The sequence below is a fragment of the Caretta caretta genome, chromosome 3 (assembly GCF_965140235.1).
Source record: "Caretta caretta isolate rCarCar2 chromosome 3, rCarCar1.hap1, whole genome shotgun sequence".
In the NCBI taxonomy this organism is placed as follows: domain Eukaryota; kingdom Metazoa; phylum Chordata; order Testudines; family Cheloniidae; genus Caretta; species Caretta caretta.
Genome location: NC_134208.1, coordinates 15784104 through 15800789, shown reverse-complemented (window position 1 = coordinate 15800789; position 16686 = coordinate 15784104). Strand labels below are relative to the sequence as shown.

General features: G+C 41.8%; 1 protein-coding gene across 2 annotated transcripts in view; it reads left to right on the top strand.

The window, feature by feature from the left end:
* The window catches only part of CLIC5 (chloride intracellular channel 5), a 119404-nt gene that overhangs the window by 25543 nt on the left and 77175 nt on the right, over positions 1-16686 (top strand). Inside the window, exon 1 of one of the 2 annotated variants that reach the window (XM_048845689.2) lies at positions 10032-10381. The exons of the other annotated variant lie outside the window; for it this stretch is intronic. Coding sequence (XP_048701646.1) covers positions 10319-10381 — 63 coding nt within the window. The 5' untranslated portion in view covers positions 10032-10318. Of the gene's footprint in view, positions 1-10031; positions 10382-16686 lie in introns of those variants that run through there. 2 annotated transcript variants of the gene reach the window in all.

The following is a 16686-nucleotide window of genomic DNA, read 5'->3' as shown; positions in this document are numbered from 1 at the left end:
ACCAAGTATTAATAATTGTCCCCCAACCTCTCTCAATTCACAGAGTTTTGGAACCCATGACCCTTGCCTAGCGAGTGCTACTTAGTTGATGGTGAGTCCCTCCATCATAACAAAAGGCCAAGTACAGTTCCAAGCACAGTTCCCATAATCAGGGTAATAACAATTTATTCTTCTTGCCCCAATAACAGAGACACTGGGGATCCCACAGCAGCGAAAGTGACCATTTGGGCAACTATGGCCTCATTCTAGGCGGGGTGGGTGTGCCTATGCAAATGAGCTCGGCCCCTGAAGTTCTTTTCCACAACTTGCCACACCTCACCATCAGATGTCAGGGTGGAGCTCATCCTGACACTGCTTACATCAGTAATGTATGAAATTGCTGCCAGGCATTAGTCAGCATCCAGTGGCCTGTGTTCTTCCTTGTTCAAGAGATCTCCTGCATGCACTTCAGAGTATCTTTCTGAGGAAGGAGTGGAAGATTTTCAAGTTGAAAAGGGAAAAATTACATGTGACAACTGGCACAAAAGTTTTCCCTTTATTTTAAATGGGGCATAGTACTTGTGCTGGGCTCTTTGCACAAGGATAAAATTTCACCTTTAGGGTAAGTCTTCACTGCAGAGTTGACCCAGGCTTTTACTTGGGTGTTGCTCCTAACCTGAATCCCATTTATACACAAAACTGTCTCAGCTGAATTAAGTGGTGCTTTCAATCCGAGCTAGCTGGCTTGTCTGGGGCTATAAGCATCTGCTTTCATTCAGCCTACTAACTTACTCACTATGCAGTTAAGACACAGGCTAAATCATTTGAATGTTGATAGTCCTCCAATTCCTTTCTTCAATTCCCCTGTGTACTCAGGACAGACAAGTTCTCCTATATTTCACTGGGAAAGAATCACAGAACAATTCACCTTACTACAACACAAAGAACCATGGGCTTTGCCCTCAGAAGTCCCAGTTATGCACATGGGTGAGTTCAGCACCAGTGAGGACACAGTAACTCAGATATGGCTTGCTGAGTGGTGGCAGACACCAAGGGTAGGCTAACCTGGGTATTCGGCCCCAGGTGCTGATCACCCAGGTTAACTCTGCAGTGTAGACATACCAAGCAAGGAACAACTCAAAGGAAATACAGCCAAATCAGCTTGAAATGCTTCAAGATGCAGAACCTTTGAATTGCAGACAATCATATCATTTGTTTGATAATAGATTGAGATGATTAGCTAAGAAAAAGAAGCTAATTTACACTGGCAAACTTTAGGACAAAAGTATCAAGGAATGGGATTAAATATGAATGAGGGCAGATCTCCACGGAGTTCAGAAGAGTGATAGCTCTTGAGGTCAGCAGGTTGTATGTTATTCATTGATACAAGGTATATGACATTGCCAGCATGATACCAGCCATACCACAAGTTGTGAAGAGGTGAATCTTCATTAGCATAAGGGGAGAATTTAAGATGTTCACATCTGGTGTTTCACAAGTTTATTTAAACACAGCTATTTAGCGTCAGAATCCCAAATCTATGGGAGTTGGCTTGAGTGAGGACTGACTACAAACTGAGTTGGAACCTCAGGTTTTGGCCCCTGGAGCTGATGCATAGAGAAAGTCATGGCCAAGGGCCTCTGGGCGTGATGATAATACAAATATTTAATAAATAATAATACTATGATGACTATAGAAAGGTTTTGGTCTGGGAAAATATGTTGATTGGGGGGTGACTTTTTTTTTTTTTAACAGATTATAGTTACAGTCTAAATGCCTGGTGTGGATGCAGTTGTACTAATATAAAAGTGCCTTATACCAGTATAGCTCATTCCCCTCCCTATACATTAATAAGTTATCCCAGTATAAAGCACCTTTATACTAGTATAACTGTGTCCACATTGGAAGGGAATGGACTTGTAGTGCTTTAACTATACTGGTATAGTTAAAGTGGTACATCTTGTGAGTAGGCAAGACCTTAAAATTTTATGTCCCAAATTCTCAGACAGTGGAGTTACATCAATGGACAATTTGGCCCTGATTGTGACTAAGTTAAATAATTTAGTTTTAGTTTTGTGACAGCAAGTGGAAAACTGACTGCTTTATACTATAGAGGAGTATTTGATAATTATACATGAAAGTGGCTAAGAATAAGACCACATCGAGGCTGGTATTGTATTCCTCCTTAACATTCAGATTGTAGATTATTAATTTAGCAGACAAAGGTGAATGGATTTTTTCATCTTCTCATGCCTAATGCTGAAATAAAATTGTACACTTGACTCACTAAAATATGCCCCTGGTTTCCTCCCTTTAGCAGCTGAATTTATGTTATGTATTTAACGTTATATTTTCACTGATGCAATAGCACTTTCTAAAACATTCATAGAGTTTGGCACTTGATTTCCTTTCTCCTTTTGGAAAGTTTTCTTAGCTGCAACTTGGTTTTTAATTGAGATGCCAGTTTTGTAATGATAATAAAAGGAAGAAAACACTGCCCTCTAGAAGCTACTCTGGTGAACACAAGCAAGAAAGAGAGCACTTTAGTGAATGAATCATAGAATCATAGAATATAAGGGTTGGAAGGGACCCCAGAAGGTCATCTAGTCCAACCCCCTGCTCGAAGCAGGACCAATTCCCAGTTAAATCATCCCAGCCAGGGCTTTGTCAAGCCTGACCTTAAAAACCTCTAAGGAAGGAGATTCTACCACCTCCCTAGGTAACGCATTCCAGTGTTTCACCACCCTCTTAGTGAAAAAGTTTTTCCTAATATCCAATCTAAACCTCCCCCACTGCAGCTTGAGACCATTACTCCTCGTCCTGTCATCTGCTACCATTGAGAACAGTCTAGAGCCATCCTCTTTGGAACCCCCTTTCAGGTAGTTGAAAGCAGCTATCAAATCCCCCCTCATTCTTCTCTTCTGCAGGCTAAACAATCCCAGCTCCCTCAGCCTCTCCTCATAACTCATGTGTTCCAGACCCCTAATCATTTTTGTTGCCCTTCGCTGGACTCTCTCCAATTTATCCACATCCTTCTTGTAGTGTGGGGCCCAAAACTGGACACAGTACTCCAGATGAGGCCTCACCAATGTCGAATAGAGGGGAACGATCACGTCCCTCGATCTGCTCTCTATGCCCCTACTTATACATCCCAAAATGCCATTGGCCTTCTTGGCAACAAGGGCACACTGCTGACTCATATCCAGCTTCTCGTCCACTGTCACCCCTAGGTCCTTTTCCGCAGAACTGCTGCCTAGCCATTCGGTCCCTAGTCTGTAGCTGTGCATTGGGTTCTTCCGTCCTAAGTGCAGGACCCTGCACTTATCCTTATTGAACCTCATCAGATTTCTTTTGGCCCAATCCTCCAATTTGTCTAGGTCCTTCTGTATCCTGAATATTACTTGTTCCTGCTGCAATGGAAGTAAAATGCAGGCATTTGCAGCTCTTCCTTAAAATAACATCACTTTTTCAGTTCTTAACTGAAGAAAACCTGTTTGATTTAAAAAAAAAAAAAAAAAAAACTCCAAAAGTTTTCCAAGATCCTAATCTAAAAAGAAATATTTTTTAAAAGGGGTTATTTGAAAAAATGAATTTTGGTTTAAATTTTTAATCCTGTATATTTCTGTTGATGGGTTTGTCCTTCAGCTATGGTGATCAATGTAAGGATAAGATGGAAGAATAGTTTTGTTGATTTCCTTTAACGTTTTCAACCTTAGCAAACAATTTCACATTTTCTGAGACCTGGAGAGCTAAAACCATATGCTTTGACAGCTTGATATAAAGAGTCAGACCCTGTAGTTGGTGGCGGTAACAGAATCTCATCCTCATATGGAAAAAATGGAGAACATATAACATGGTGACTAGGGGTTTATATACTTCCACGGGGTAGTTTAGATACAACCTGTAGTGAGTGGCAGTATAGAGGCTTGCCACAATGGGGGTATTGGACAGCATCATGCCTCAGGGATGGAAAATGCCTCCTAGAGTGCCCAGAGCCACACAGGCTGTACAGCTGGTACTACATTCATTGGTGTGGTGCATATTATTACTCACTGTGTACTGGCTAGAGTGTGGGGGTGAGGGCAGAGCCACAGTCCTGCCTTTTCTTCTCCCCATCTTGCCCTGCCCCACCTCAGGGCACCATGAATCTGTAGGGGAATTGGGAAGGAGCAGTCTCTCTGCCCCTCCCCTTTGCACATGTGCTGTAATTCTATCTGGCACTCCTGTGGCACAAGCTGATGGGGAAAGCTTTATACACCTCCCACCACCTCCCCACACACTGGGCAACTGTGTAAGGATCATTTTGAATCTGGCCCAATAAACTCTGGACTTCATCCCATATGCTTTAAGTTGCTAAGTAAATAGCACACAAACATATTAGAAATATCTACAGATGACTGAGAATTGGCCTTGGGGGTCTTTTCTTTTCTGGTAGTTCTTTATTTCATCATGCCCTCGGCATGCCTGGTGTTCACTAGCTAGTAAGGTAGTTGCTGGTTAGCTCGATCACTTCTGGGTAGCTAGACAGCTTTGACAACTCTTGGATGAAATTCTGGCCCCGATGAAGTCAGTAGCAAAACCCACATTGCATTCAGTGGGAGGCAAGATTTCATTCCTTGTATCGGACTCCAATGGCAATGAGATCCAATATGAATAATGGAGACTAACATTTATTTGAGCATAAGCTTTCGTGAGCTACAGCTCACTTCATTGGATGCATCCGGTGAAGTGAGCTGTAGCTCACGAAAGCTTTATACTCAAATAAATTTGTTAGTCTCTAAGGTGCCACAAGTACTCATTTTCTTTTTGCGAATACAGACTAACACAGCTGCTACTCTGAAATATGAACGATGGTGATGTTGTTCTGTACTGAATTTCAGATGTAACCTAGGTTATGAATCTTGTAGTCCCCCACCCTCACAGGGCAAAATGATATTTAGCTGGGCACAAAGCCTAGGTCAGCACAGCAAAATGTCATCTACGCAGAGTTCACTCTAGGCAATTGTCATTCTGGGAGAGAGCTTCACTCTGTAATTTTGTTCTTTATACTTGGGCTCCCATTCACCTTCTCAAAATGCATCTTTGCTGGAAAATGGGGCTTAGATCAGGCCTATGAAAGCTGATAGCATGTTAAAGCTCAGGCACAGAGCACAATAAGTGACAATTCTCTTTCTGGAATTGTCCTGTTTTATTAATGGGGTCACGTGATTGCATACTTTGTAAGCCTCAAACTATAATGACCTGGCTTATGAAGACTTCATAGATCTGTATCTAATCTTGGTCTTGTGTGTAACTCAAAGCCTTTGTTACCTCTGACTTGAGAGAAAGCAAAAGGCCAAACTAAAAAACGTCTTTCTTTGCAGTAAAATGAGTGTGCTAATTATTTAACAGTTATCAGATTATCTTTAATACATCTACAGAGGGAAGAATTGATTTTACACCACAAAAACCAACCTTTGTGTGGAGTAACAGCATCACACAAGAAAAGGTTCCAACGGGATATAAGTGATACATCAGTTTTATACAACAAACGAGTAAAAATGGCACAAATAGACTATACAGTACCTTTTTATATCTTCCCTCCTACTCAGTGCTTCCTGTAATGTTTGTCTGAGTTCAAGCTTTTATGCCCGTTTTGAAAGATAACATAGTGTTTACATGAATGAGGGCACAATCCTCCATGGAGCTGAGTACCACTTGTAGGGAACTGAGTGTCCATTCCCCCTAACTCTAATGAGAGATGAGGGCATTCAGCACCTCACGGGAGGCACTCAGCATCTCACAGAATCAAGCCACTAGGGAGAGAGAAACTGGTCAACAATAGGCACTTTATTGCTAAGCTTAGATAACTCTGCTGCTTGGTGTGTTTATATTTCAGTTTACTGCCATTTAATTAAATGTCCCATATCCAAATGAGCTTGGCTTTTGAGTAACACATGGTTTGCCACGTGTACTTGAAAGGATGTTTATTAGCAGTGATAGATTTGAACTGCCACAAGGCATTTCTTTGTAGTGATTTTATTGTGAGATGCATTTCTGATTGCCACAGTGAGAGAAAATCCATCCCCAAATATCTGACAATCTAAAAGAGCCGTTAGAGCCTCAGAGAAGCCAGGGGGAGAATTGCCACTGGCATGGGTTTTGCACAAGGCAGCTTATGTTGCCTTATAAGGACCCCCCACAAGCCCTGCTATAGTGGGTAGGGGCAAGTAGGTGCGTTGTGATAGGAATGCGCTGTGACTGTGGTATTCTGGGTGGCAGCTGTGAACAGGCTGCCATAACTTAGGTAGCTTTGTTGTTCAAAGGTGGTTTAAGGCATGTTAACTTGCAGCCTGAAGAGAGGGGGCTATGTGCTCCATCTCTTAGAGGCTCAGCACAGAATTGTTCCATTAAGGGGTACGGTTGGAATAAAATGCAATACAGATTGCAAACTGATTGTATATATGCCACTGTAGTCAGATGGAATTGGGGAGCACATTCTACTGATTTGACCAGGGTTGATGAGTCCTTGTTCTAGCTCTGCTGCTGACTGATTATGTGGCCTTGGGCAAGTTATTACATTTAGCCTGAGTTTCAGAGGTGCTGAGCACCCACAACATCCACTGAAGCAAATAGGAGCTGACTGATGCTCAGCATCTTTGCAAATCAGGCACCGAAGCTAAAGATTTCAAAAATGTTCACTAACTTTGGTTGGCTCCATTTCTGGGTGTCCAGCTGAGTCACCATAAGTTAATAAATGTTGGCCTTAGTCTCTCTGTGCCTGTTTTACCATCTGAAAATGGGTAAAATAATATTTTCCAAATCCAGAGGAGAGCTCTTAGGCTTCATTTATTGTCAGTCACAAAGCACTTTCAGATCTCTGGATGAGAGGTGCTATATTACTATGAAAGTGCCCCATGCACTTTAGAAAGTTAAAATTGAGTTTTGCACTTTGGTATGGAGGAAGAATACTGCGTATCCTTCCCAAAATTACATAATTTACTCATTGAATACGGAATGAATTTTCTAAGAATTTGTAAGTAAATCTGCTAATTAGTTTGACTTAAAACAGACTTTTAAGAAATTTAACATGTTATTTTTGTTCCAAATTATCTTAATAGTGCAGATCCATCAAACTTCCCATATAGTTAAAATGCGTTGAAATCTTGTATATTGGCTACATTTGAAGATTTTTTAAATTTTTTTTTTAAGATTGATGGTAATTCTTACCCCTCTTATTCTTCGCAACTGAAAGTGTTTTCCTCCTCCGGATCTGAGGATAAATATTCTACTACAGAGAACTGCACAAAGAACCACCCTCTTTCAAAATGGCTAGCATTTTCTATTGTTCTCAATGAGAGTGAAGTTAAAAGTGCCCACAGTTAAGATTCCCTTCTTTCAAAAGTGGCCACTGTCACACTGTCTGGAGTACATGGGTGCCTACCTCAGGGCAAACTGTGAAGAAGCAGGGCATAAACCCCAAAATGGGTGTGTGTTCTATAATTAGATTTCACCAACCAAGCAACAAGTGGGAACTCGACAAACACTATAACAGCCTTACCATGTAGTCACAGGTGGTCTCCTTTGGCACACCAGTCTATCTTGCCAACTAGGCAAGCCTGCCTCTTTGACAGATGGTCTCTTATATCAAAAATCACAACAATATTCAGGTTACTCCCAGTCCCAAAGGACCAGTCATTTACCTCAGGTCAATTGCATCCCCAGATCTCTCACTAAGGACAATGCTTGTACCCAATCCTGTAGTAAAACAACTAAATATATATTAACCAGAAAAGAAATGAGTTATTTACATGGTTAAAGCAGGTAACATATGAATTATGAACATAACTCACAAATGAATTACAGTCTTAGATTCCAAAAGATAATAGAAACTTCTATAATAAGCAAACTCCATATGTCCTCTAGGGCTAACCCAGGCAAAACAGCTGGACCTATTTTGCTTATGCTTAATTATTCTTGCCCCTTTACAGTTCAAGCAGCAAACAGAACCAAGTTTCTCTTTATCAGGGATTTTTATTCCCTTCTCCCCAGAGCCCAAGCTGATGGGATGAGTTCATGGGCAAGGAGTTCAGTTAACAAAGTCTCCATTCTTTTGATGTCTCACAGTGGCTCATTTGGTTTCAAAGGCCTTCTTGTTGGACAGGTCCTAACATCTTCTGTAGGAAGCCAACATTTGCATTAGAGAAGGTTTCTTTCCTGTTTGATGAGTTATATAGCTACAAAGGTTTACAATGCAAACATTTTGTTAATGCTTTATAACATGGGGTACAGATAAGTTAGACTAATACATACAACATCCTACAAGCTATTCATAATGTCTAAACACTAAACTCATTCTTACATCTCTAATATCTATCTTGACAATACTACCATACAGGCAAGGCACACTGGTTTTCAGCTATGCATTTGTCAGTGTTCAGTGAGGCCTGGAGCCTTGGCATGAGCTGGCACCTGGTCTGCCAGCATCACAGCCACCATCTCCTGTTTTCAATAGCCATTTCATTAAGGGGAAAATTAAATCATTATTTGAAGTACTTAGAGAGACAAACTTTGTAGAAGTAGTAACAGGTTATAATTGTGTAAATGAGAATATATTATTTATGGATGCACTTTACAAAACAGTAATTTTAATCTATAATTATAATTGTTGTCATACTGCAATTATTGTATAATTATGCTGTGATTATGCTTTTTGATGCATGTAATTACAATTAGTTCATGTGGCTGAAAATTTGACTGCATGCCTGAAAATAATTGCAATGTAAAAGTTATGTAGTTAATGCACCTGGATCCCCCTACCCACCAAAAATTATAAATTTGAACGCACCGGGGTAGTAATATGTAATTCTGTTAGAGTTAACACTCAGGGGTCATTGAAAGGAGTTAAAGATTATCATGAACCCACATCACCAGGAACACCTTCATAAAAGATTAGTGTTTGATCATGTCAGAAGAGTAGCTGAAGGGGCAGATACATATTAGAATGGAAAGTGAAATTGCTTTTTGTCAGTCTGTTGATATGAATGCTCTGAGGTGGCTCAGCTTGCTGTCAGTGAATTGCCAACAGTCAGCTGAATGCAAGAGATCTGCTGCTATCTTAGCATCACAGCAGCAAAGACAGAGAGGACTGCAGTGGGAAAGAGGCCTTCTCTTTTGAGGGTGTGAACCCTGCAGGCTTGAATTGTTTTGAGACATTGGGCCTGAGGATAGTATTTTAAACTTTCTGTTTGATTTCCTTATTGTTATGTATCCTATACTGTGTGTTAAAAAATCAAAGGGAATAAATGGATGCAGAAACTGGAAGCATGATAGAGATGTTCAAAAGGAATAAAACGTGGAAGGAAGAAAGAAGCAAGGAAAGACAACTGTTCATTCCAAGCCCCTGATGCAGCCCTTGCAGAAGGAACTCCCACTGCAGTCAGTGTTCGTCACTTGTATGCTGAATAGATGTGCTCAGCAGGGCTCACTATTCTACTTAACCATGGTCCCTCTACTCTGCTTTCACTTCTAGAAAGTGCTGCAGCACCATGGGAGTCTCACTCCCCCAGCCACACTCTTTAGTGTCTGATTCTCCACCACTTTGTACCTTACATAGTCATTTGCAGTTGTACAAAGCAAGTGTAAAACACTACTACTCTGCGTAGCAGTGTGTGCTCACTCTGAGCAGGTGTAACAATGGCTACACAAGGCATAAAGCAGTACACAATCAGGCCCTTTTCTCGTACCCTTTTCCCTACTGAAAAAGACTAGGAACTTCAAAGAGGTCAGACGCTCCATTCGGATAAGGAGCAAGAGACTCTCACTTTTTCATTGGAAGACAATGAAATCAATCTGCTGTGAAGTTTTCCTGTGCTCCTCCTTTCACTGATGCTCTCAGCGAGGGGATGAGAGACGGAGAAACTGAGACACAAAAAGAGAGATGCTTAAGAGAAGAATGAAACACTTCGCTCAAAGGCTCAGACAAGGGTCTAGGTACCAGCAGCTGTCTCCTCCCCTGTGAGTTAGCCCCACCCTCTCTCCTGCTCTGGGCTATTTTGGGCTGGCAGCCTGAACTGCAGCTCTGACAGATGAGGATACTACACCACAACACAGCGCAGCAGCACTTGTTGCTCCAAAGAACTGTGATAACAGTGGTTCTCTCTCTGTGCCAGCTTTATTTAGTTTTTAATGCAGAAACTTATTTTCTTCACCTGGGGGGCGTTCCAGCCTTAGAAAAGAGATCTTTTAAAAGCTTTGTGGGAGCTGTTCCTGGGAGGAAAGCTAGCTGCTGTTAACTGAAACCTTCTCTTGCCTCGTAGTAGAAAGAGAACAGCCACTGGCTTTGTGGGGGGGGTGAAAAATGACAGACTCTGTTCCTGCTAATGGGGAAGGAAAAGACCCTGACATTGAGCTCTTCGTGAAGGTAAGTCAGAGCCGGAGCTGTACACCTGTCTTACTCTCGTACCAGCTGGGCTTTTATTTAATTCACCAAACTTTCTGGGGCACAGAGCAGAAATGACACTTTGACAGCCTGCTATTTTCCTGCATATGTTTCCAGAGGGCTACTCTTTGTCTCCCCTAACATTAGGAGCAGCGAGGCAGCATTGTGTGGTGACAATCAGCATTCCTTTTATTTCATTGTTTGCTTTCTCCTTGTAGAGGCTGCAGTTTGTTAGCCCGCTGCCTACATTATTCCAAGCCCTCGCCTTTTGGGTGCCAGGTTTGCCACTAAGAATATGCTTTCCTTGCCCATTTGTGTGGCAGGTAGGGGGAGAAGAATGAAGACCTCAGGGGTGGCCTGATGCTCCACCCAACAAGGGTCTGACAAGTCTGGAGTCCTAGCCTCAAAGACGTCTCCTAAAACGGGGGGGGGGGGTGTCAGTTAAACTGATACTCCCAATTTTTATCTACAACTTTGCTGGCCAGCTGCCCTTTGGCAACACAAAAGTGAAAAACAATGGTCAGATTCTTCTCTCATTTACATGAGATGTCATTCCGGAGTAGTCCTGTTGATTTAATCACTCTGGATTTATATCTGTGTATCTGGCCAAATGGCACATAAGGAAATACATGTACATACAGTATAATAGGGTTTCAAAATATTTTATGTCATTGGGAAGGGTGTGGATCCTGATCCTGCACAACTGAGATCAATGGGAGTTTTGCTATCAATCTGAGTGGACACTGGTTCAAGCCCATAGTCCATACAACTTCATTAATAGCAAACTGTATCCGAGTGCAGAACTCAGATTTGTTGACATTCAGGGCATGCTGCAAAGCCTATCCGTTCACCTAGGGGAAAGACACTGTGCCCACATAAAGCCCTAGTATTTGGGCACCAGGAAGCTGAACCAGTTCCCTTTTAAAGTCAAAGATTGCCATTGCTTTTAATAGGAGTTGGATCTGGCCTTGTGTGGAGCAATGGGGGAAGTGAAATCCAGCCCAGAGCCAGGGTGCAGAACTGCTGTGCACCCTATGACTGCCATTCCAACCTACAAGCTGGAATAGCAGCCACATCCACAATGCATTTTCTGCAACCCCTTCCCTTGTCTGCCTTCACCCTGCCTCAAGTGTGGCCTCTCATGCAGCGTGAACGTGGAGCGCTCTTCCAAGGCAGGTAGCGTGCACAGTTGATCATTCATCCAGCAAAGCCCACAATGCAGGGCTTAGGAGGTACAGGAGGGCCTTGCAGTGGCCTTCACTCCCTGGTATATTCCATCCCCAGGCTTTTTCTGAGGGGGTAGATTGGTGGAGATGGTTGCAGTTTGGGAAATGTGTTCGGGCTTGTGTTGGCACCGTGTCACCCTCTGTATATTCTGGAATGTGTGACTGATTGTTCACTGTGCCTAGAATGTTATGCTCAGGCTGGGAGTGGGGGTGGATTTGAGGTGTATCTGCTGGCTGGGATCAGTTGTTGGAGTGGAGACGAGACCTTTTTCTCCTTTCAGTGTAACAGATTCATAGGCTAAAATCCTGACTCCACTGAAGTGAATGACAAAACTCCCACTGACTTCATGGTGGCTAGAATGTCACCCATAGTTTTGTTTTGTTTTTTTTTTAAGTCCAGAAAGAACCATTATGGTAAATTTAATCAGACTTCCTGCATAATATAGGGCAGAGAATTTAACCCAGTGAGTCCTGCAGGAAGCCCATTACATGTGGTTGAACTAGCGCAAAAGCATTAAGTGTGTATCTAAGATTCCTCCCATTTAATACCTCCCTATAGCCCCTTCCATTTGGGATGAAAACTGGCTGGCATTTTTTATTGGAATTTTTAGTGGATGTGGAAGGGGTCTTGAGATTTTGGGAAGATGATTTTTATTTTATAAAAGTCCAAATAAACGAAATTTTAAAAAACCCCAAAAACGAAATAAATGTGCTTTAGAGTTCAATATAACAGCTACACAGTTCAAAAATGTATGAGAGAGAATGTCAAATTAAGGGATATAGGCAACGAATAAAAGAGATGTTTGCAGGTGCAATTAAAGGAACAGAGATCTCATGAGGAGGAGAAATATAGGAAGGCTGATCCAGGTGGCACAAGCTGCAGGGGAGAAGGCTCTTGCCAACCATGGCAAGGCTCTGTAGAGGGATGGAAAGGTGGCAGGTGCTTGATGAGCAGAAGGAGCAGAGGGAAGAGAATCTAGCTATACTGGAGCAAACTTGCTGAGAGCTTTAAAAAGAAGGGGTGAAATCCTGGCTGTTGAAAACTCCAGTGGAGTTTTGCCATTGCTTTCGATGGAGCCAATATTCCATTAGGGAATTTTCACATGGATCCTGGAATGAACATGGAGCCAGAGGTGTTGTGTGAAGATGAAGAGTGATGGGGTATGCGTGAGAAGGTGTGTGGGGTACATTTAGAGAAGGGAAAAGTCTTTAAACCAAAACGCACACAAGGGAGTTATATTTAATTTACCACGCAGTCCATAATACATATAAAACTTTTGGCTAAGGAGAAAGCTGCATGTTTGCTGAACTTTTTTCCTGTTAGTAGACTGTGATGAAAGTGCTGGAAGTATTAGAAAGGAAAGTAGATAGACATATAGATAAATGGTCTTGATGCTTTCCAGCAGCAATCCCTATAAACTTCTCTAAAAGGTATTAAGGAAGTCTGCCAGAGGAGAGGGTAGCTATGCGGCAGGGAGAGAGGCTGGTGCTGTTAGCTTTAAGAAAGTCAAGAGCAGCAGGTAGACCTTACTTAGCCCTGCATGCTGTGACTCACTTTAATTTGAGTTCTTTGTGTTTTAGAGAAACAAAGTAATTTTACATAAAAGATATCCTGATGGAGAGTATATTTAGCTGTTCCTGTGAGTCTTGCCTGTTTCATTTAATACAGTGTCAAAAGCAAACTCCTGCTACTCAAAAAGTAGGTCTAAAATGTAGATGTTGTAAAAATCAGATGTGGATAAACCAAAGGTCAATAGAAATATTTCCATGATTTCCTTTTAATCACAGTACAACCAGGTATTTGTTTGGATTCAGACATTTCTCCCATTGCAGAATTGGACTAGTGCATGAAAAACAGAAAATGAAACTGGCTGGAAATAAAGTGTAAAACTACAACCTAAAGCAAACTACATCGAAACAAACTAGAATAAAAAATGGAACTAAGTCGTCTAGTTGCATCACTCAAATGGAGTGCAATTCAGAAATTAAATATATAGCACAAATGGCCCAAAGTGCATTTTATTTTTAAAATTCTTCCTGCTTTAATAATTTAAGATATCATCAAGAACACAGGCAAGCGTTCAAGATGCTGTGACAATGACCGTGTTATCACGGAATGAACTGGCCAGAAAGAGTCAGACTGGCATTCTCATGGGTCTACAGGATGGAAAGGGTGCAAGGAGTCTTCCCTCCTTCTTGCCCACCCTGTTAAAGGCCCAGGAACAGCTGCAGTTTCTGCATTCAGGGGAGCATACTACAGTGCACTACATAGCCCTGTGGAGAGAAATCACCCCAAAGTGGGGGCAGGGAGGAGTAGAGTGGTGCATTCCCATTAAGTGCTGGGGGGATAATGCTTTCCTAGGTGTAGCTTAGAGAACTATCACTTCAAACTGTCCTGGACACCGGGATCTGGCTAAATGCCACAATCTAGGCCTAAAGGGAGACATGAATGAAGAGAGATCCTCTTGATATCAACAATCCCTCTCCACCATCAAGCCTTCCATGTTCCTGGGGTTAGACATAAAGTCACTGCGGTACAAGAACTGGTTTTAGTTCCTGGGTGTTACTAAAAAAAGCAAGGAAACAATGATTTTACAAACCGGGGGAATAACTGGGCAAGATCCTTCTAACACCTTTTGTGACAACTGTTGTTCCATAACAGATTGGATTCATAGATTGCCATCAAGCAATATTCTGCTAACAGTCGAGATCAGAATCAGATCTGGAAAAAACAACTACAACAATTATGTCTCTCTTTTAAGATAGTACTTTTAAGAAGTACTGGATTTTTGCGACTGTACATAATTGTTTTTATGGTTTTTGGCTCTCCCTGAAATGCTGGAGAGAATAATGAGAACAAATCATATACATTAGGGGATATTATCACCCTCTCCAGCCTTGTCTGCTAAATTGCGTTAGATCTCCCACCGTGCATTTTGCAGCCCTGCAGGTTTTCAAGAGAAAGATACAAATGTTTTGCAGAGCAGATTTACAGCAGGTTTGCTCAGAGCCTAGCACAGTGGGGTGCTGGTCCATAACTAGGGCACCTAGACGCTGTAATACAACTAGTAAATTACAGCATGTGCAACTCCCCGCAATTTTCGGATGATGCCACCGGAAGTTGGTTTGGGTGGGGATACTATTCAGTGCTTAGCACTTCCTTGTAAATGGATGGACATAATCCCCTAAATGCTCAAAGCTTGTAACTGCCATTATAGACAATGGGGGTTGCGTGGTGCACGATTCTTCCCTGCGCTCCCCCTTGGGTTGGGACAGTTCCACACCACCCCCAGAGCAAGCCAGTGCCTAAGGGGCCAAATTGGGTCTATACATTTTGTAGTTTAGTCACAGTGGTGGTGCTAAAATCAGCAGGTCTGAATGCTGCATCAGTAACTATGTCAGTTGTGTAGGGTTACTTGCAGCCCAGACCTCAGCATAAATACCATAAAAATGGTTTTATAAGACTCTGTTTAAACAATAATGAGACAAATTGAGGAAACCTGGGACTCTGGGCCCAATACAGATCACCAGTGCAAGTCAAGAGTAACTCCATTGAAGTCAATGGAGTTTACATAAATGTGAAATAGTGTGAGTGACAGGAGAATCAGGCCCCCTAAATTTGGACTTGTCTACATGGCTCCACAGTCCAGATTATGTTAACACCAACTAGGTACCTTTTAGTGACAACTAGCAGGGTCTACATGGGGCAGTTGGAGCACTGTGCATTAAAGCGCTCTACAATTCACACCCCTATAGTCCAGACTGTGGTGCTGTGTAGACAAGCCCTTAAAGTCACATTGTTTAAACAAACCAATCCGCCAGTGCTAATTTAATGAGAAATTAACTTGAGAGCCTTCATTAAAGATAATGGAAGTCTGCAGCCAGTTCCCTGAGCCTTGAGCTAAGTATTTATAGTAAAGTAATTAAGGTGTATGAAGCAGGGAGAATATATCAATCTTGACCTTCATTAATTTGCCATGATCTTATGCTGTTAATAAAACATATTTTAGTATTCAATTTCATGTTATAAAATTAAAGGTAATTTATTTTCATACCAAAGTACATTTATACTTTCGGGTAGTTTGTATGTTTGCAAATTATGCACATAATTAGTGTGTCTGTCTATCTATTTGCCTCTTTTCCGAGTGATTGCAGATTTGGGGGCATTGCAGGTTGCTTTCCCCTTTGAGAAGAAATCAGTGTTTCAGAGTCTGGGTGTTTTCTTAGTGTAATTTGTTTCTTTACACTATATACCGTAGTCATTGAACAGAGGTGATCATAAAAAGCACGCAGGAATGCCATACTCTTTCAGCCTCTCAGCCAGGCCCCAATGCCCAGTCCCTAGGGAGCAGCTCTGCTGCAAGAATCAACTCTAATTAGTGAGATTAAGGCAGAGAGTAAACATTCTTGCTGTTCATCACAGCGTCTACAAAGAGAACTCTAGCACAAAGTTAGCAATGATACAGAATTTCTTCAGAGTATGTACACTGCTCTTGTGCTAAGAAAAAGAAAGCTACTCTGAAACCTTTAAGACCATGTGTAACAGCACCATCAGTAACATATATAGGGTAATACGGTCACATGATGTCCTCCACTGGAAAACTGCATTAGGTGGCTCAATATGCATAAGCAAAACAAAAACTTAACCATTCTTTAAAAATAAACCAGACAACTTATATTTTCTTTGTTTTAAAGCTGTTTACGACCCAAATCATTACCAGTGTAAATGGGTAGATTTGATTGTCTGAGAGAAAAGTGTGGGGCGGGAGGATTGGGTTTGATTAGAGTTTAATTTAATGCATGTGGTATTTCTAAAGTATGTATCAATCTGGATCCAGATTCTTCTGCCTTGCATATTGTGAAGTTACTCACACCTATGCGAAGTATCATAGGATCATAGAATATCAGGGTTGGAAGGGACCTCAGGAGGTCATGTAGTCCAACCCCTGCTCAAAGCAGGACCAATCCCCAATTTTTGCCCCAGATCCCTAAATGGCCCCCTCAAGGTTTGAGCTCACAACCCTGGGTTTAGCAGGCCAAAATGCTCAAAGGCTAGTGTAG